The sequence below is a fragment of the Aotus nancymaae genome, unplaced genomic scaffold (assembly GCF_030222135.1).
Source record: "Aotus nancymaae isolate 86718 unplaced genomic scaffold, 86718_ANA_hifiasm-v0.15.2.pri h1tg000012l, whole genome shotgun sequence".
Classification (NCBI taxonomy): Eukaryota; Metazoa; Chordata; class Mammalia; order Primates; family Aotidae; genus Aotus; species Aotus nancymaae.
This window is the reverse complement of record NW_026988423.1, coordinates 23,108,856-23,129,416: the sequence shown is the minus strand read 5'-3', so window position 1 is coordinate 23,129,416 and position 20,561 is coordinate 23,108,856. Positions and strand designations below refer to the sequence as shown.

The window sequence follows — 20,561 nt, the reverse complement described above, 5'->3', positions numbered from 1 at the left end:
CGTAACACTCCCAAGGCCACATAATTTGGCAAGATGTGAACTCTGGACTGCATAACTACAAATAAAATCCCATTTTAGTTTATAGGAATGGATTACCTATGTTCTATAAGCTCATATTCCTCCAGATACCTCACTAAAGTTTATTTATTTATTTATTTATTTTGAGACCGAGTCTCGCCCTGTCACCCTGGCTGGAGTGCAGTGGTCTGATCTCAGCTCACTGCAACCTCCATCTCCTGGGTTCAAGCAATTCTCCTGCCTCAGCCTCCCAAATAGCTGTGACTAGAGGAGTGCACCACCATGCCCAGATAATTTTTTTGTATTTTTAGTAGAGACAGGGTTTCACCATATTGGCCAGGTTGGTCTTAGACTCCTGACCTCAGCTGATGCACCTGTCTCGGCTTCCCAAAGTGCTGGGATTACAGGCGTGAGCCACAGCACCCAGCCAGCCTCACTCAAGTTTAAAAGCAATGTTAATACACCCCTAATACAGAACTCTCTTGTGCTGTTACGATGAATGTATGGAGTAGTATACTGAGTAGCTGCTTTCTTCTACTCACACTCTCATGCTGTTAATGAGCATTTTAAAATTTCTTTTTATTTGGCCGGGCGCGGTGGCTCAAGCCTGTAATCCCAGCACTTTGGGAGGCCGAGGCGGGTGGATCACGAGGTCGAGAGATCGAGACCATCCTGGTCAACATTGTGAAACCCCGTCTCTATTAATACAAAAAAATTAGCTGGGCACGGTGGCGCGTGCCTGTAATCCCAGCTACTCAGGAGGCTGAGGCAGGAGAATTGCCTGAACCCAGGAGGCGGAGGTTGCGGTGAGCCGAGATCGCGCCATTGCACTCCAGCCTGGGTAACAAGAGCGAGACTCCGTCTCAAAAAAAAAAAAAAAAAAAAAAAAAAAAAAAAAAAAAAAAAAAAAAAAAAAATTTCTTTTTATTTTATAAAAACAACATTTATATAAGCCTGGCATCGATGGTGAAAGGCTTTCATTTTAAAATGATTTGGCTTTTTCCATTAAAGGGACAGGGCACAGTTACAACTGCCACACTTCTTTTTGGCACTAGCAAATAGCTAATGTTCTTGATATTTTTATTAAGTAAACAATATGATTTCATTTACAAACATTGCTTTTGGTATTATTAATAGATACGGAGATATGGAAACAATAATGGTATCTGTTGTGGATCAAGTATCCATTTCATAAGTGTAATTGTATTAGGATTGCAATTGCACGTATGCAATTCCAGCAGACATACAGTTTGTGTTATGAAGCATATTTAGAGATATAACCTTGGCGTAATGTCCTGACGCAGAGGAAACAGCAGATGAAAAAGCGGATGATCATGCCACTGCACTCCAGCCTGGGCAACAGAGTGAGACCCCATCTCAAAAACAAACAAACAAAAGAACGTCTCTAGATAAGCAATATTCTTTTTCTAAGAGACAGGTTTCATTTTGTTACCCAGGCTGGAGTGCAGTGGCATGATCATAGCTTACTGTAACCTTGAACTTCTGGGCTCAAACTGCTCCCACCTTGGCCTCCTGGGTAGCTGGGGCTACAGGCATATGCCACTGTGTTTGGCTAATTTTTAAATTTCTTGTGGAGACAGGGGCTCACTGTGTTGCTCAGGCTGGTCTCAAACTCCTGGCCTCAAGTGATCCTCCTGCCTTGGTCTCCCAATTTGCTTGGATCACAGGAGTGAGCCACTGCACTGGCCCCAGATAAATGACATTCTTATGATCATAACTGTTGGTCCCATAAGAATTTGCCTTAAGTATATAACACAAGTCTACAACATAAGAGCGTAAGCCATATAATGCAATGGCAAACTCTTTTTTCTACAGACCACTAATTTTCCTTAAGAATTATTTCCTGGGAGTTCTAGATTGCTGTGAATTCTTAGGTAAAAAAAAGACTTTGAAAAACATACTACATACGCAAGTATATTTTCACAGAAAGTTCCTTTTAATATGTATGCTGAATGTTCAATTCTACATTCACCAGAGGACTTACAATGAGATTAATATTGTGATGATAATGAGAAAACTGAGATGCATTATGTGTGGGCCCCTGCCTGTTTTTAAGCAGCTCACATCAGAGGAAGGCAGAGATGTACACAAACCATACAATGTGCAAGTGTCCAAATTCTGGTATAACATAAAGTACTATGGGAACTCTTTTTTTTTTTGAGATGGAGTTTCACTTTTGTTGCCCGGGCTGGAGTGCAATGGGGCAATCTTAGCTCACTGCAACCTCCTCCTCCTGGGTTCAAGTGATTCTCTTGCCTCAGCCCCCCAAGTAGCTGCAATTACAGGCACCTGCCACCATGCTCAGCTAATTTTTTTATTTTTAGTAGAAACGGGGTTTCATCATGTTGGACAGGCTGGTCTTGAACTCCTGACCTCAGGTGATCCGCCCACCTTGGCCTCCCAAATTGCTGGGATTACAGGTGTGAGCCACCGCGTCCGGCCAATGAGAACTCTTAAGCAGGAACAATCTATTCTGCTTGTGGGAGACTCATTTATTCATTCAATAAATATGTACTACACACCTAAAATATCCCAGGGACTCTTTCCATCTTTCCACTGTGCCAGACAGGACCCAGGGAACACAGAGGTGAGCAAGATAGACAAGGTACCTCTATTCATAGAGCTTTTACTTCATGGAAGAGACAGACAATAAACATATCAAAGATATTCCCACTTCAGGACTTTTTCATCTGCTGTTTTCTCTGTGTCAGGACTTTAGAAAAAAGTATTTAATTTATTTTTAAGAGATGGGGTTTCACTCTGTTGTCCAGCTGGTGCAGTGGCTATTCACAGGTATGATCTTGGCACGCCATAACCTCAAACTCCTAGGCTCAAGCGGCCCTCCTGCCTTGGCCTCCTAGCTTGTCTGAATGAATCTGCTTTATGTATTTGCATGATTGGCTTCTCATCATCACTCAGGTCTAAGCTCAAATGTCACCTCATCAAGAGATTCCAGATTTCCTGCCACCAACTACCCAACTTTGTGTCACTCTATTTCATTTCCCCATGTTATCTTCTTCATGGTCCTTACATATACGTACATATATACCACTAGAATATAAGGTCATGAGGGTAAGGACAGGGTGGCAGCACTGGACATGGAGAATAATGGACAGGTTTTGGACTGGGAAACACAAGGGTCATTGTGCTTAACTTCCAGCATCCCTTCCACCCCAGATGACTAGTCTAAAACAATCCTGGGAATCCCAGTCCCTTTGCCAGTGACTGGCTTAGAAATGGACATGGGGCTAGGCGTGGTGGCTCATGCCTATAATCTCAGCACTTTGGGAGGCTGAGGTGGGTAGATTACCTAAGGTGGGTGGATTACCTTATAACCGAGTCTCCTATCTTGCCTCTTTATAGTGTACCCTCAAAGTCACCAGAGGTCTCTCTGGCCAACATGGTGGAACCCCGTCTCTACTAAAACAAAAATTAGCCAGTCATGGTGGCATGTACCTGTAATCCCAGCTACTCGGGAGGCTAAGGCAGGAGAATTGCTTGAACCCAGGAGATGGAGGTTGCAGTGAGCCAAGATTGCACCACTGCACTCCAGCCTGTGCCAACAGACCAAGACTCTGTCTCAAAAAAACAACAACAAAAAAAGAAACAGGCATGGTACCAAATTCTGGTCTGTGAGACATCCATTTTTTCCTAAGAAAAAGTCCCTCCTGTTCCTCTGAACACTGCGATGGCTGAATGTTATCATGGGAACTGCTGCAGCCATTTGTTACCAGCTTGAAGATAAGTTTTACTATAGATCATAAAGTGAAAAGAAGAAAAGAATCTAGGTACTGGATGACATTGCAAGCTCCTGTACCAATCAATCCTGGTGTCCGTCCTACCTCTGGACTTTCTTTTATATAAGATGATAAATTATCTCACTCTTTAAATCAGTTAAGAGTTGGGATTTTCTTTTTTTTTTTTTGAGACGGAGTTTCGCTCTTGTTACCCAGGCTGGAGTGCAGTGGCTCACTGCAACCTCCGCCTCCTGGGTTCAAGCAATTCTCCTGCCTCAGCCTCCCAAGTAGCTGGGACTACAGGCTCACGCCACCATGCCCAGCTAATTTTTGTATTTTTAGTAGAGACAGGGTTTCACCATGTTGACCAGGATGGTCTCGATCTCTTGACCTCATGATCCACCCGCCTCAGCCTCCCAAAGTGCTGGGATTATAGGCGTGAGCCACTGTGCCTGGCCAAGAGTTGGGATTTTCATAGGCACAGGAAGAATGATCAAAAAAGGTTAAAGAAAAAAAAAGACAAGAGGTGACTTTGAGCAAAGTCTTAAAAGATTAATAGGAGTTTGTTGCGTAAACAAGGGAATTTGGAGAGGAGACAGTAGATGGAGGAAGTAGGTCCTGGTAGAGGGAACTGCATGAACCATGTTATGCTAATGTGAAAGCACATGGAGGATAAGCAATAAGAATTGCTTGCGGGGGGCGCATGTTAAAAATTCAGCTTTCTCAGCTCCAAGCCCAGAGATTCTGATTCACACCTACAGACTACACTTTAAGACACATGGATGGGCCGGGTGCAGTGGCGCACGCCTGTGAGCCCAGCACTTTGGGAGGCCGAGGTGGGGCGGATCACAAGGTCAGGAGTTTGAGAGCAGCCTGGCCAATATGGTGAAACCCTGTCTCTACTAAAAACACAAAAATTAGCCGGGCGTGGTAGCACATGCCTGTAATCCCAGCTACTTGGGAGGCTGAGGCAGGAGAATCACTTGAACCCAGGAGGTGGAGGTTACAGTGAGCCAAGATTGTGCTACTACACTCCAGCTTGGGAGACAGAGTATGACTTTATCTTGGAAAAAAAAAAAGAGATACATGGATGAATCTGGAAGAGTAAATGGTGTAGTGTGGCTACAAAAGAAAGAATTTTGAGCGGTGAGGAAAGTGGGGAAAGCTGAGACTGAACAGATGAATTCGGCTGAAGAGGACTTGTCATGTAAGGATCCATAGCCTGGAAACCTCAACAAGCAGGCTGGGTCTGCTATTCAGTGACTGTACCCTGTGTTTAACATAGTATCGGGCATTTTATGAGTGGTCAGTAAATATTTACTAATAATAAATATGTAAGGGTTGAAGATTGTACTCTGCAACTAGTAGGTAACAGTAAGATTTTGAGAGACCTCTGGTGACTCTGAGGGTACACTATAAAGAGGTGAGACAGGAGACTCAGTTTTAAGGCTTTTTAAACACTGCAGGTTAGAGAACAACAAGGGCTATGAGAAAGAAAAAATGGACGTGACTCATATTTTTGGGGTAGAATTAAGAGGATGAGAATGATGAGGAGAAGGAAGGTGGTCAAGCTTCCTGGAGTTGTTTTGAGCCATAGGGCTGGTTTATAAGGTGAGGACACGAGATTGGCTGAACCAGCCTAAAGGATGGGGAAAGTAAGAGTTAAGAGGAGAAGAGGCTAAAAACCTAGCAGAATCCCAACTTAAAACACCAAAACAAACAAACAAAAACTTATTTGCCACGTGTTCGTTTAAAAATTGAATGCATCTGAATTAACTAGTTTTTAAAAAATTTACAAATATAATACATACTCATGGCAATAAAGTGAAACTACAGAAAGTAAACTTGCCCATTAGAATTCCCCAGGTCCCATTCCTCAAGGCAACCACACATATATAATTTAAGCATATTTAAAAGGACTTGGGATCATATGTGTATTGCTATAACTTGATTTTTCAATTCGTTCACTTTGAACTTCTTTCTAAATTCCCCTGTTGGGAAGTACTTGTGTTGCTTCCAGTTTTTTGCTACTACACATTGTAACCTAGATCTTGATACATTTTTTTTTGACTTGTTGAGACTACCTATAGGATAATTTCTATTTTTTTTTTTTTTTTTTCTGAGACGGAGTTTCGCTCTTGTTACCCAGGCTGGAGTGCAATGGCGCAATCTCGGCTCACCGCAACCTCCGCCTCCTGGGTTCAGGCAATTCTCCTGCCTCAGCCTCCTGAGTAGCTGGGATTACAGGCACGTGCCACCATGCCCAGCTAATTTTTTGTATTTTTAGTAAAGACGGGGTTTCACCATGTTGACCAGGATGGTCTCGATCTCTTGACCTCGTGATCCACCCACCTCAGCCTCCCAAAGTGCTGGGATTACAGGCGTGAGCCACCACGCCCAGCTAGGATAATTTCTTAAAAGCGTAATTTGTTCAATGGAAGGGCAACGAACTTGGATGGAAGGGCAAGTAATTTGAAATTTTGATAGCTATTGCTTAGTTGTTCTCTCAAATGGTTATATTAATAATTTATATACCCACCATTAATGTAAAAGAGGGCCCAACTCCTCCATCTTTATCTATATTATCTCCAAATTCTAAATATTCATTAATCAGGGTGGAAATGATCATGCTTTAATATGCATTTTAAAAATTATGAATGGCCGGGCATGGTGGCTCACACCTGTAATCCCAGCACTTTGGGAGGCCGAGGCAGGCAGATCACCTGACGTTAGGAGTTTGAGACCAGCCTGACCAACATGGAGAAACTCTGTCTCTTTTAAAAAAAAATTATGAGCAAGATTATCTTGTTTTTTTTTTTTTTTTTTTTGAGATAGGGTCTTGTTCTGTCACTCAGGCTGGAATGCAATAGCATAATCTTGGCTTACTGTAGGCCTGACCTACCAGGCTCAGTGCTATCCCCCCACATTAGCCTCCCAAGTAGCTGAAACCACAGGCATATGCCATCATGCCTGCCTAATTTAAAATAATTTTTTTGTAGAGATGAGGTCCCACTCTCTTGCCCAGTATGCTCAAACTAGTAGACTCAAATGATCCTTCCAAAGTGCTGGGATTACAGGTGTGAGTCACTGTACCCAGCTGAGATTGAGTATCCTTTCATGCTATTGGCCATTTGTATTTTGTGGGACAGAAACTACCTGTTGGGTCTTTTGTTCTTTTTTTTTAATTAAAAAGTTCTGAAAATTTTTGAATATAAAAAATACACAGGGTATTATAACAGCCACACATGTACCCATCACATAAAATGAACAAATGTTAGTATTTCGTAATGTGCGCTTCAAATATTTTCCTTCCCTTCCCTCTTAAAAGAAAAACATCATAGATAAAATTAAATTTCTTAAAAAAAAAAAAAAGTTAAATTCCTGTACGTATCCATTCACCCACCTTTTCAGGAGCAATCTGAAGGAGGTAGGAGAGGTAGATATGGATAAAACAAAGTGGAAGATTTCTACCTTAGCTTAATTAAAAGCTTTTTTTTTTTTTTTTGAGATAGGGTATTTATCTGTCACCCAGGCTGGAGTACAGTGCCAGGGTCATAGCTTAATACAGACTCATACTCCTGTGTTCAAGTGATTCTCCTGTCTCAGCCTCCAGAGTAGCTGGGAATACGGGTGCATGCCGCTGTGCCAGCTAATGTTTTTTTATTTTTTGTAGAGATACAGTCTCTCTATGTTGCCTGAGCCACAGTATCCAGCTGGTTAAAATCCTTAGTGTTTGCCCAAAACAAGAATATTAATAAGTTTTTATGCTGCCTAAATTTAATGTGAAGTCTAATACGAATGCTAAATGATTTCAATTTTAAGAAAAGATAACACTTCACACTACACTATCTAAAATTAAAAAAAAAACACAGAAAAGTGTTGGCAAAGGTGGAGAAATTAGAACACTCATGCATTGCAGTTGGTGATGTCAAATGGTATAGCCACTTTGGAAGAAAAAAGAACAACCTGTCAGTACTTCACAAAGTTAAACAGAGTTACCATATGACCCAGCAGTTCCACTCTGAGGTATATACCGAAGAAAAATAAAACCATGTCTACACAATAACTTCAACATGAATATTTGTGGCAATGTTATTTGTAGCAGAAAGTAGAAAAAAACCAAATGTCCACCGACTAATGAATGGATAAGCAACACATGGTATAGCTACACAATGGAATATTTGGCAATAAAAAGGAATGAAGTACTGGTGCAGAAGGGAAGAATAACAGAAGGGAAGAACCTGGAGTACTGTGTTGAGCGAAAGAAGATAGTCACAAAAGGTCACACATTATATGATTTCATTTACATAAAATGTCCAGAATAATCAAATCCATAGAGACAGAAAGTAGATCTGTGGTTGCCAGGGGCCTGAGGAATGACTGCTACTGAGTATAGAGTTTCTTTTAAGGATGATGAGAATATTCTGAAATTATAGAGTAGTGGTGGTTGCACAACTCTGAATATATGAAAAACCACTGAACTGTATGCTTTAGATAGGTGAGCTAGATATGAATTACATCTCAATAAAGCTGTGAAAAATTATTTTTTTTAAATTGATTTTTTTTCATAGAATCAACTCTGCGTTAGGCAAACAATTTACCAGAATATCCTGAGACAGGAGTGGAATAATACCTCCAGCTATTACCTGCAAATGAGAGCTGCTTTAGGCGGGCATTTGATCGAGCTTCCTGGACTTTATCTGTCAGTGACTTCCAAGCATCTGAAAGGAAAATAAAGAGAACTGTAAGCCAGAAAATATGCATGTAAACCCTTCTTAATAACAACAATGTGCACAAGGACTGTGCTTAGAATCCCTGCAGTGTGAAAACTTGCCCTCTTAGAACAGTGTTTTGTGATTTTTCTTAGTTTAAATCAGTTCATTACATGTGAAAGGAGCTGGAAAGGTGCACTACCCATGAGGGCTTCTTTCTGTTGGAGGACAAAGTACTAAGGAGAGTCATTTCAAAACGACCTCTGAATCCCCAACGCATTCACAAGCCTCTGGGTCTCACACCTGAATGTTTGGTGCTATTATGTTCCCTGTACCCCTAATCAAAACAGCACTAGCATTAACAATTTAACCAGGACTATGGGAAGATCATAACCTCTCAGTTCCTTAAAGTTAAGGGGTAGAACTAGAAAATCCTCACAGTCCCTTCCAGCTCTAATCCAAGATTCTGTGATCTCTTCCTGTCTGCTAGGCATTTCCACATGGATTTCTTACACCACTCCACATCAATGTCTTCTGTGGAACCCCCGTACTCCTTACTTACCTTCTTTGTTCTCCATGCATTACCTTTTGTTTTAGTACCCAGACCTGAATCTTTACAGTCATCTTTGACTCTCCCCTCTCCATATTCAACCAAGTGTGTCCATTCTTCTTTCCTTTCCTTTCCCACTGAATGTAGGGTTTATTACTGGACATCTCTACCCTAGCAATACTCTCATTAGTAAACTCTCATCTTTTAGTGTCTCCAGTTTAATCTGTCTTATACAGAGCTACCACCTGAAATTCTGCTTCTGTTTACTCCCCCAAGTTTTCAAAGCCCTCATGGTTTGGCACTGAAGGCCCTCTAAAACCTGTGCCCAATCCACCTTCCCAATTTTCTCTTTCACTACTGCCTGACACGGACTTCAACATCATCTCCCCTGACACTACTCTAAACCCACCAAATGTAGTCCTGTCTTTCTAACTTTGTTTACCTCCCTTCTTCTTCCTAGAGGGTGCTGCATTCCTCTTTACCTAACCCAAATTCCATTTTCTCCTTTAACAGAATCTTCTATTAATCTTATGGGTTTTTGATAACCCTAACTCACCCATGGTGACCTTTCTCTCCTTTGAATTCTTCTAGTACTTACAGCCTAGAGAACATTTACTAGTCCTTCAAAGGCGGATGAACACCTACATGCTTGGGATACAAAGATGAATAAGAATATAAAATTTCAGCCCTTATGGAGAGCTCGCTGTTGAGTGAGTGAGTGATAAAAGTAAACAAACATTTACAAAACAACTTTTAAGCTATAAGAGAGGAACATATAAGATTCAAAAGGAGGGAGTGGGAGGGCTTAGCTACCTCAGAAGGTCAGGGAAGACCATCTGAGCTGGATCTTTAAGGGTGAGCTGGAGCTCACCAGCTGACTGAGGGAAGGGAGAGAACCCCAGTAGAGGAGAAAGCATGTGTGAAGGCAGACAAGGGAGAGAAGGGCACAGAAGGCGCACGAGGGAATGGCAAAAGACAAGGCTGGAGCGGGAAGCACGGTCCTCATGGGCTCTGTTAAGGTGTGTGCAATCTTGAAAACATAATCTGTATCATTAACTTTTCACATAAAATATGGCTATTTCTCCAACAAGACAAACGTTTCAAGGACAAGGAAAATGTATGATGCCTCCAGGTATCCCCCATAACACCTAGCATAAAACATCCACCTGAATGGTGCTAATACTCATAAAATGAAGCTCTAGCTGAAACAGCGCTTCTGCTGATGGGTCAATCTGATTTAATCCACTCACCTTCAATACTTTCTGCACAGATCTGAAAGCCATCATCACTGGAAATTTCAAAGACAAGTCCTTTCTTGGGTTTTTTCTCAGCAATGCTTTCCTTCCGCTTTTGTTCTTGCTGAAGCCAAAGCATCAGCGGAGAGCTGAAATTACTTTCTTCTTCTTCCACTGTTTTAGGTTCTAAGAGGGAGAAAATAGGGGCCAAAGTGGTTGCAGTAACAAATGCTTCCTGAGCACTGACTACGTGTAGAGTATTTTACATAAATGTTCTCTGAGCCTAACAACATTCCACAGTTGGTTTATTAGTCCCATCTATAGATAACAAACCCAAGCCTCAAAGAACTTGCCTAGGTCATTGATAGAAAGTAGTGACTAAAACTGGATTTTTTACATGAAGTTATGCTGTCTCAATTTCGGGTATGGCAATCTGATAGTTTTCCAATAAGCAACTGTCCTCAATAGAGTTATACCCCAAACTCTCTAATCTTGAAGTGACCATTTGTTTCCTAATCAAATTCATTAGAACTGATGGAAAATGCTATGGAGATGTATCTGGTATTATAACCAAAATCTGACTATCTAATAAAAATGGTTCTTAGTTTTCTTTAGTGACAACTGGAAAGTGAAGTCAGGTTATGACTAGCTATTTAAACCTCAGTGCTCGTAAAACCAGTACAGTAGAAGAGTATGGGTATTGTCTTGAGTCCTTAGCTGATAGGTGATCACGGATACGTACTGGAAGAACACTGCACCAGGAGACAGGTGCACCAGGTTTCAGTCTCCAACTTTGGCCAAATCACTTAACTTCTTTGGAGCTTAGATTTTTTTTTTTTTTTGAGATGGAGTTTCGCTCGTTACCCAGGCTGGAGTGCAATGGCGCGATCTCGGCTCACCACAACCTCCGCCTCCCGGGTTCAGGCAATTCTCCTGCCTCAGCCTCCTGAGTAGCTGGGATTACAGGTACGCGCCACCATGCCCAGCTAATTTTTTGTATTAGTAGAGACGGGGTTTCACCATGTTGACCAGGATGGTCTCGATCTCTTGACCTCGTGATCCACCCGCCTCGGCCTCCCAAAGTGCTGGGATTACAGGCTTGAGCCACCGCGCCCGGCAGATTTTTTTTTAATGTAGTAGATAAGTAGGTAAAGTGGGTGATTTTCATAGTCCTTTTAGCATTGATATTCTCTGATTCTAACCTGTTACTTGCCCACATACCTGTACTTTCTTGTTCATTTGCTGGATTTTGGGTCACCTGAACTTCTGGAAGAACAGCCACTTGCCTAAATAAAAACCAAATGTAAGATATAATAGCAGCTAGTTCTTCACTTCAAAGAAAAACATTCATAATTTGCTATGCAGCTCTGGTATACAAAATAACTGCTAGAAAATGAACCACAGAGGACTTTCTGTAGAACTTGTTGAACGAATATAACCACCACACCACTGTATGGTACATAACATCAAACTCTTTATTATTTTTTTATTTTTTTCACCCCTTCCAAAACCAAACTCTTTCATGAGAATCTTTACTAAATACTGACATTAAGTTTCTGCTTTTAAAGTTATAAATTATGCCCTTGAAATTCTTCTCATACTCTTAGTATTAGAAAAAAATGAAAGGACACTTGTTAGAAGCAATTCTAAAATTACTTAAATAAGTTAGCTGGTTTAACTAAAAATAAAAAATAAGCTCCATAAGCTTATAAACCACCATCAATTTTCACTTTTTTTTTTTTTTTTTTTTGAGATAGGGTCTCACTTTGTTGTCCAGGCTGGAGTACAGTGATGCAGTCACAGCTTGATGCATCCTCCAACTCCCAGGTCAAGCAATCCTCCCACCTTCGCCTCCTGAGTAGCTTGGACTGTGGATGTGCACCACTGCGCCTGGCTAATTTTTAATTTTTGTAGAGATAGGGTCTCCCTGTGTTGCCAAGGTTGGTTTCAAACTCTTGGCTCAAGCAATCCTCCTGCCTTGGCCTCCCAAAGTGTTGAGATTACAGGCATGAGCCACTGTGTCCAGCCCCAATTTTCACTTTTTAAAACTAAATAAATTCTGGAAACAATTCAAATGTATATCAATAGAAGACTCGTTAAATTACTGTAGATCCACACAATAGAATTGGAGGCAGCTATTTAAAAAGTGAAGCACACCTATATATACTGGCACAGAAAGATGTACATAAGTTAAAAACCAAATATGAAACAGTTTGTACAGTATTCCTCTTACGTAAAAAAGCATAAACATATTCATATATATACCATGTCTATCTGTATATGCATAGAAATGTCTACATAGATTATTCCCTAGAGGTGGTCATTGCTAATAATTTGTTTTTATCTATGTTATCTTCTGTTATCTGTTATTGCTAATGACCACCTCTGGGGAATTAAATAATTAATTATTTAAACAATTCTATTCTTTTTTATTCTTTTTTTTTTTTGAAAGAAAGAAAAAGAATAAAGAAGAGGAGGAAAAAGGAAGAGAAAGAGAGAGAGAGAATGGGAGTATTGCTTTCTTGCCCAGGCTAGAATGCAGTTTAGTAATGGGTATTGAAAACCTCTTTTATACCAATAATTATACTTGATGTAAACAGGAAGGAATAAGGGAAGAAAATAACCAACAAGCAGCCAACCAATATTTCATTTAAACCTATGAAATGCTATGCTATTACTGAGGAGTGATTTACTTCCAATTATGTAGTCACTTATGGAATAGGTGTGAGGTGGTAATGTATGTTTTATGTATTTGAAGTGGAGAGTTCTATAAATGTTTATTAAGTTTACTTGTTCCGGGTCTGAGTTCAAGTCCTGGATGTCCTTGTTAATTTTCTGTCTCATTGATCTATAAAATCATTAGCTCTTCTTGTTACATTGATCCTTTTGCCATTATGTAATGTCCTTCTTTGCCTCTTTTGCTCTGTTACTTTAAAGTCTACTTTACCAGAGTTTTGCATCTCCTGCTTTTTATTTGTTTATTTTTACTCTCTGATTGGTTGATAAATCTTCCTCCTTCTCTTTGTTTTGAGTCTTTGTGTATCGTTGCATGTGAGATGGGTCTGGATGCAGCATAGCAAAGGGTTTTGGCTTTTTATCCAATTAGAATATATATAACTTTAATACTAGCATTTGACGCTAGCTGGCTGTTTTGCCCATTAGTTAGTGTAAATTTTTCGTTGTGTTAATGTTCTTTTCTTTTTGATATATTTTTGGAAAGACTGATATTGGTTGTTCCTTTATATGTATAGTGCTTCTTTCAGAAGCTCTTGTAAAGCAGGCCTGGTGGTGGTGAACTCTCTAAGTACTTGTTTGTTCACAAAGGATTTAATTTTTCCTTCGATTATAAAGCTTAGTTTGGCTGGATAGGAAATTCTGGGTTGAAAGTTCTTTTCTTTAAGGATGTTAAATATTGGTCCCCACTCTTTTCTGGCTTGTAGGGTTTCTGCTGAGAGATCTGCTGTAAGTCTGATAGGTTTCCCTTTATGGGTAACCTGACCTTTCTCTCTGGCTGCCCTTAGTATTTTCTCCTTCATTTCAACCCTAATAAATCTGGCGATTATGTGCCTTGGGGTTGGTCTTCTTGAAGAATATCTTTGTGGTGTTCTCTGTATTACCTGGAGTTGAATATTACCCTGCCTTGCCAGGATGGGAAAATTTTCCTGAATGATATCCTGAAGAGTATTTTCCAACTTGGATTCATTCTCTTCATCACATTCAGGTACACCTATCAAACGTAAATTAGGTCTTTTCACATAGTCCCATATTTCCTGGAGACTTTGCTCATTCCTTTTCATCCTTTTTTCTGCATTCTTGTCTTCTCGTTTCATTTCACTGAGCTGGTTCTCGACTTCTGATGTCCTTTCTTCTACTTGATCAATTCGACTGTTTAAACTTGTGCATGCTTCACGAAGTTCTCATGTTGTGTTTTTCAGCTCCATCAATTCACTTATATTCCTCTCTAAATTGTCCATTCTCGTTAACATTTCATCAAACCTTTTTTTCAAGGTTCTTAGTTTCTTTGCATTGGGTTAGAACAAGTTCTTTTAATTCACAGAAGTTTCTTATCACCCACGTTTTGAAGCCTGCTTCTGTTATTGGAACACACTCGTAATCTATTAAGCCTTGTTCCGTTACTGATGAGGAATTGCGATCCCCTGTAGAGGGAGAGGCATTCTGATTTTGAGTATTCTCTGCCTTTTTACGCTGATTTCTTCCCTTCATTATATATTTATCCGTCTGTTGTCTTTGTAATTACCGACTTTCTAACTAGGTCTCTGAGCAGACGTCCAACTTGTTGATTCCCAGCGCAGAAATCTGAGCAGTCCACTGCGCCGGCCAAAACAGCGGTGTTAAGATTGATGGTGCTTTTCTGCCCGGGAATCTCCGGACTCTGCACCAAGAACTGGCACGCTAAGGCACCAGCAAAACCGCCGCGCCGGCCACAAGAGTCGCCCTGGTGACACGTGGGGCTCCTCTGCTGGGAATCTCCTGGTCCGTGAGCAACAAATATTCGTCTGAAAGTGTGGTGTCCTCTCGTTCTCTGCACTTTCACTGGGAGCTAGGAGCCCGAGCTGCTAGTGATCAGCCATCTTGGATCTACAATTCTTCTGTTAAGTTTTTTGTTTACTTGTTTACAAGCCTGTATTATTCCTATTTAAAAAAACTTTGGCAAGAAAACAAGTATCAATGTGAATCAGGATGAACTATTTTTTAAATGAGGTGGACAAAACTGAGTTTAGTCTTAAAGGACAAATTCTTCGGCTTACCCTGCAGGCTGCCCACACTCCTTCTGGGAGGACTGCTCCACACTAGCTGTATCTTGCTGCTCAGCCTCTGCTCCTGGAGTCCTGGAACACAGGCATTTGTATCTTTCAAGAAAAAACACCAGTAAATATATACCAAATGTGGAGGTGGGTCGAAAGAAATGGCTCTATCAGGATCTGATAAAGTCTATGAGCCAGAAAACTGACCTAAGGTCATAAAGGTTAGAATAACAGTTACTTTGAGGGGGCACAAGGGCCTTCTGGGTTGCTAGAAATGTTCTGTATCTTGATCTGAGTGGTGGCTACATAGGTGCACTTCACCTAGGCTGCAGTGCAATGGCATGACCATGGCTCATTTGGCCTCTAACTCTTAGGCTCAAGCAATCCTTCCATCTCAGCCTCCTGAATAGCTGGGGCTACAGATGTGCAACACCACGCCCAGTTAATGTTTAAAAATTTTTTTTTTGTTGAGACAGGGTCTCACTATGTTGCACAGGCTGATCTTGAACTCCTGAGCTCAAGCAGTCCTTCTGCCTCAGCCTTCCATAGTGCTGGGATTACAGACACGAGCCCTGTGCTTGGCTTTCAATGATAAAAGTTTTAAAAAAAGGACCCTATGTGGATCTACAATAGGGAGCTTTGCCCTCAAGATAAGAATAATCATTCCCTAGTATAAGCCCCAGTAAAAAAGAAACAGGAGCAAACAGCAACATTGTTTGAAATCAGGGCAAAAAGTAATGAGAGATGTGGTTCTATCCAAGAGACAAACTGCCCATGGATGGAACTACATTTTGCTATATAAATCACCACTCAGAGAGAAAAAAAGTCAAAATCCAGAAAACTCCCAAGTGATGCAACTTGAACAGAAGAGTGTCTCTCCTAGAAGACTACCACATCGACAGCCCCTAATTTCCAGCATGAAATCCCACAGACCCAGCATAGCTAGTATTTGGCTCTCTCACCCTGTGGCTGAGGTCAGGCATGTTGCTTCTTGGTCTGGAATGTGTGCTTCAGAAGAACTGGTCCGCAAATGGGAAACTTTGTGCTTCTTGCCATTCCCTTTGTCTAGAGGTGGCTGAATCCGTTTGATTTTTGGTTTGTGTTTAGTGGGACCTGGCACTGAAGGGCTTGCTGACCGCTGTCCAGAGGATGGAGAGGATGGAGAACCCCCAGGAGAGGTGGAGCTTGCTTGCACAGCTGAGGATAAAGCCTTGTTCTGCTCCAGCCCCACACTATTATGAGTGTCTGCTGTCTGGGTAAAGTTGGATACCTGGGGCCCTGAAGCAGAATCAAGATCACGCTGGGAAGAATGTATCCCAGTTTTGCTGGCAAGGAGCTGGTTCACATGCTGAAGCTGATAGTGTTCATCTGCTTCCCCAGAAGGTGAAGCAGCTGTCATGCCCGTAGTCTGAGTGGAGGGGAGCACACAGATACTAGATGCTGCGGTCATTGCAGCAGTAGAGGGAGTCTGTGATGTCCCCAGTTGTGGAAACATTCCTGAACTTGGTGGTAAAGCCACAGGCTGGTCCTGAATCCCCAGGCTCTGCTGGCTAGCTTTGATTAAAAGATTGCTTATTGAGCCAATATCTGGGGTGCCAAGCAACCTTGGGTTGGTTAAGGTGACATGTCCTGGAACTGACGAACTACTTGTAGGGGTTGTGGTAGTTTGCATGGATACAACATTCAAGACAGAGGAACTGGATGCCAAGCCAGACACAGACCCTGATGTGAGGTGGCTAGTATCCTGGCTTATTGTTGATGTGCCCGCCGCTGTGGCAGCAGTTCCTCCCACACTCTGTGGTAACAGGGGTGCCTGTTCAAAATACATGATGCTAGATTTAGATCTTTTTATGATGTTGGGGACAGTTCGGTGAGATGAAGTATTAAGTGACCCCAAATCTAACAGATTGGGATTAGAAAGCTGGGAGGGTGTGAAGTTAATCAATGTCATATTAGAAACAACATCGGAAGGAGCAATGTTTGAAGGGGTACTAGAGGGAGCAAGTTTCTTATTCTTTCGGGTCTGTAGACGAGATATGGGTCTTTTCTTGAGTCCGGAGGATGGAGTGGCCACTGTGGTACTGAGGTCTGTCCTCTGGCTGGATTCTGAAACTAAAAGTTGGGGATCTGGAGGAGGCTGAACTCCAATAAGCAGGCCTGAAGGAGGATTGCTGATGTTGGGTGGGAAACTACTTTGAGTAGCTGCAGGGAAGGAATGTAAGTGCTGGTGATGAGACATGGGTAGCAATCCTTTGCTAGCAGAAGGGAACAAAGATTGAGAAGTTGGCAAGCTTGGATTCAGTCCCGTGGTTAGGGTGAGACCACTTCCCATGGGCCCCAATACTGAAGTATTTGTCTCCATCACACTGGGTGTAGAACTAACGGAAGAGGTCAATTGGATTTTTTGGGTGACTCCATTTGGAAGAGTTTGGAGAACATAAAGTGGCTGCATGTTCTGGTTAACAACTATGAGTTTCTCAGTGGCTGGCTTCAGGTGGGGTGGAGTGGTCTGGACAGCTGCATTGGAAATCTGAGACGGGCCAGGACTATCAGTAGAATTGGGCACATACTTCTGGTTCTGGATAGGAACAGTTGGAGAAACAGGTACCTGAAGGCCAGGGGTGCTACTGCTTCTAGTTAAATCCTGATTGTTGCCATGACCTTGCTCTACTGAACCACAAGGAGGGCTAGAGATGTGGTCTGCATCCATGTGTCCTTGGATAAAATGATCAGGAGTCATGTGGCCTTCAGGAGTTGGATCTACTCCTGGGCTCAGCAGCGCTGGGTCACCTTCAGAGGAGGCTACAGATTTTTCTGTGATGGTTACTCTCTTCTCCCCCGAGTCTGAGATTACAGCTAGTCTACTGGGATTCTGGCTTGGGACAGTGGGACTCCGGGTGGTCAAGACAGAGAGATCAGATGGTAGCTCTAGAGGCAATTCAAACTGTTCCTCTGCTGAGATAGAGGAAGAGACACTACTGTCCACAGGTTCTGTTGTAGGCAGCTGCTGAGAAAATACTTCAAAAAGACCCATATCTTTTTCACGATTACTGTCAAGACCCAAACCTTCACCAAGATTCAGGAGTTCTGATGAAGATGACTCTGGGCTCTCACCCAAAGCTTGCATGGATGGAGTATTCTTTAGTACAAAGTCCATAATGTCCGAAGGCAGGATATTCCCACAGTCATCACTATTGTTATTGTCTGAATCTGATTTCAGGAGCTCAGTATTATAGGTGTCCAGTAAATTTTTGTCTGAGGGGGTACTTGTGTGGACTCTGCGGCTTGACTCCAATGAGCTGAGCTGAGCTTCCAAGGAATCCTGTCCCTGTGTTTTAACTCTGCTTACAGAATGGCAGTTATCCATCTTTGGCTCATTTTTGTGGCCAACAGAACTCTTAATGACATGTTCTTTCTCCCCAGCATCTTCAGGTCGATCAATCTTTAAGTTCTCTGTTCCATTTTCTTTACCATTTCTTTTTGGAATCTGGCTGCTTTTCCTTGTTGTGGCTGTGACACTAGTATCACTCTCTGTCCCATCATCAACACCATCCAACTGTGAAATTTTTGGAAGATCACACTGTTCCTCTTCCCGAAATAAATTATGGGATGCCAGTCGTTCCTCTCCACCTGAAGAAATCACTGTTCTAGTGAAGTTGTAATAGTATAAGTCATCTTCATCTGAGGTGCTTAAGTCATCGGCCCCATCCACCTGTCCTTCAGCTGATCTCTTGCCTCGTTTCTTCCCAGTTGAGCTGCTGTAGAATGGAATGTCTTCTTCACCATAGGATCTTACTCCATAGAGTGGAGTAAGCCCAAAGAACATGTTAGAACGTGCACGGGCACTGCGACGGGGATACCTCCTTTTAAAAGAGCCATCCTCCTGAGGTTTGGGGCCATCTGGAAGCATTAGGTTTCTGTCCTGTACTGGAAGATTCTGATAGTTGTTGCTTTGAGAATCCTGGCATGAGGTATTATTGGGGCTTGGTTGGGCCACTGGACCATCTCCTGGATTTTCAGAGGCTGAAATTGGTTCTGTGGGAGATGTTGACTCTATTTGCAAAGGGGAAGCAGGACTACTTTCTTTCAGGGTGTTTTTGGATTGACTCTCATTTTCCATTTTTAGAGGTGTCAGGGTCACTTTGACTGTGCGTTTCCGCGGTGCCTGTAATTCCTTGGCAGATCCTTCTACTTGCATGGGTGGAACTTTGGGGACTCCTGGCATAGAAATGGCTTTATCACCAATTTTATCAGAAGAAACATTGTTACATGGTCGTTGGCCCATATATTCAGGAGTCAAAACCTCATCAATAAACTCTGGTTTCAGGTTTCCTTCCTCACCAGTTGTCACCTGACCAGGTTCCAAAAAAGATTTACTGGAATGCTTTTCTTTGAAAGTTTCTTTACAAGATTTTTTCCCTTTCTGTCTCCTGTCTCTGGAACTAGATCCCATATGTTCATTGATAATGGATGATCTGTTGCTCATTCCAGATAGCTTCAAGGTTTTGACTTCAGTATCTTCATCTGGAGAGGGGTTTGCTGATTGGGTAGAATCTGCGTGTTGGTCTCGATCATTCCTTTGCCCTCTCAAATGGAGTTGTGGGAAGGAGAGGGCCTCTTTAGAAGAAAATGACATTGAAGAGGGTTCAGCAAAGGAGCCAATTTTACTAACATTCAGTTCTCTAGATGCTGTGTCATGAACCTGTGGGGCCAGTTTAGGAATACCAGAGTAAGCCACATTATGTGCAGATCCTTCTGAGCTCTTGGAACTCAGCGCTTTGGTCTTCTCTCCCTTTAAAGAGGAGCTCTTGGTTGCCAAATCTGAAGCACTGGACTGCTTCATTTCTAAAGATGAAGATCCATCCAAGTGACTGTTTTTATTGCCTACAGTAACCATTGTCCTTTGCAAATTTGAAGAGGTGGAAATGTTTTGCCCTAAACCAGTACTTGAATTCAGTGGCCCTAAGACATGATCAACTGCTTTGGCACTTGATTCAAGATCAGTAGCAGTCCCAACGGTGGAGACTGAGGAAACATTATTCCTAGAGTAAGTATTCCCAGTTCTCATTGGAGACATTATCCGGAGTTTGGACCGCTGGGGTGATAAGGAAGAGGTACTGTGACGTCTGGAGCCAATGCTTCGAAGTCCAGAGGAGAGTAAAGGATCACCCACTGTGACTATTTCATGAGTGGTTGGGGTAGGACTTCCTAAAAAAAGAGAGAGAAAGTAATAAATGCTATTGTAGATAGAACAAATATGTAGAAGTCACTGGTTTCAATGATTTGGCTATATATATTTATAGGTAACTGGAAATCTACATTTTCTATTTATTTATTTATTTTTTGAGACAGTATCTCACTCTGTCACCCAGGCTGGAGTACAGTGGCACAATCTCGGCTCACTACAACCTCTGCCTCTGGGGTTCCAGCAATTCTGCCTCAGCCTCCCACGTAGCTGGGATTACAGGCTTGTGCTGCCACACCCAGCTGATTTTTGTATTTTTAGTAGACATAGGGTTTCA

The 20,561-nt window shown here is 42.0% G+C and overlaps 1 protein-coding gene across 5 annotated transcripts in view; it reads right to left on the bottom strand.

Moving 5' to 3' along the window:
• Positions 1-20,561, bottom strand: part of KMT2A (lysine methyltransferase 2A) — a 94,778-nt gene that overhangs the window by 7,699 nt on the left and 66,518 nt on the right. For 4 of the 5 annotated variants that reach the window (XM_064375467.1, XM_064375468.1, XM_064375464.1 and 1 more), the window contains 5 exons: positions 16,002-20,247; positions 15,043-15,123; positions 11,495-11,559; positions 10,289-10,459; positions 8,423-8,497 (listed from right to left, as the gene is read on the bottom strand). In XM_064375467.1, the coding sequence (XP_064231537.1) occupies positions 8,423-8,497; positions 10,289-10,459; positions 11,495-11,559; positions 15,043-15,123; positions 16,002-20,247 (4,638 nt within the window). Of the gene's footprint in view, positions 1-8,422; positions 8,498-10,288; positions 10,460-11,494; positions 11,560-15,042; positions 15,145-16,001; positions 20,248-20,561 lie in introns of all 5 variants that reach the window. The other variant, XM_064375465.1, reaches the window with a different exon arrangement.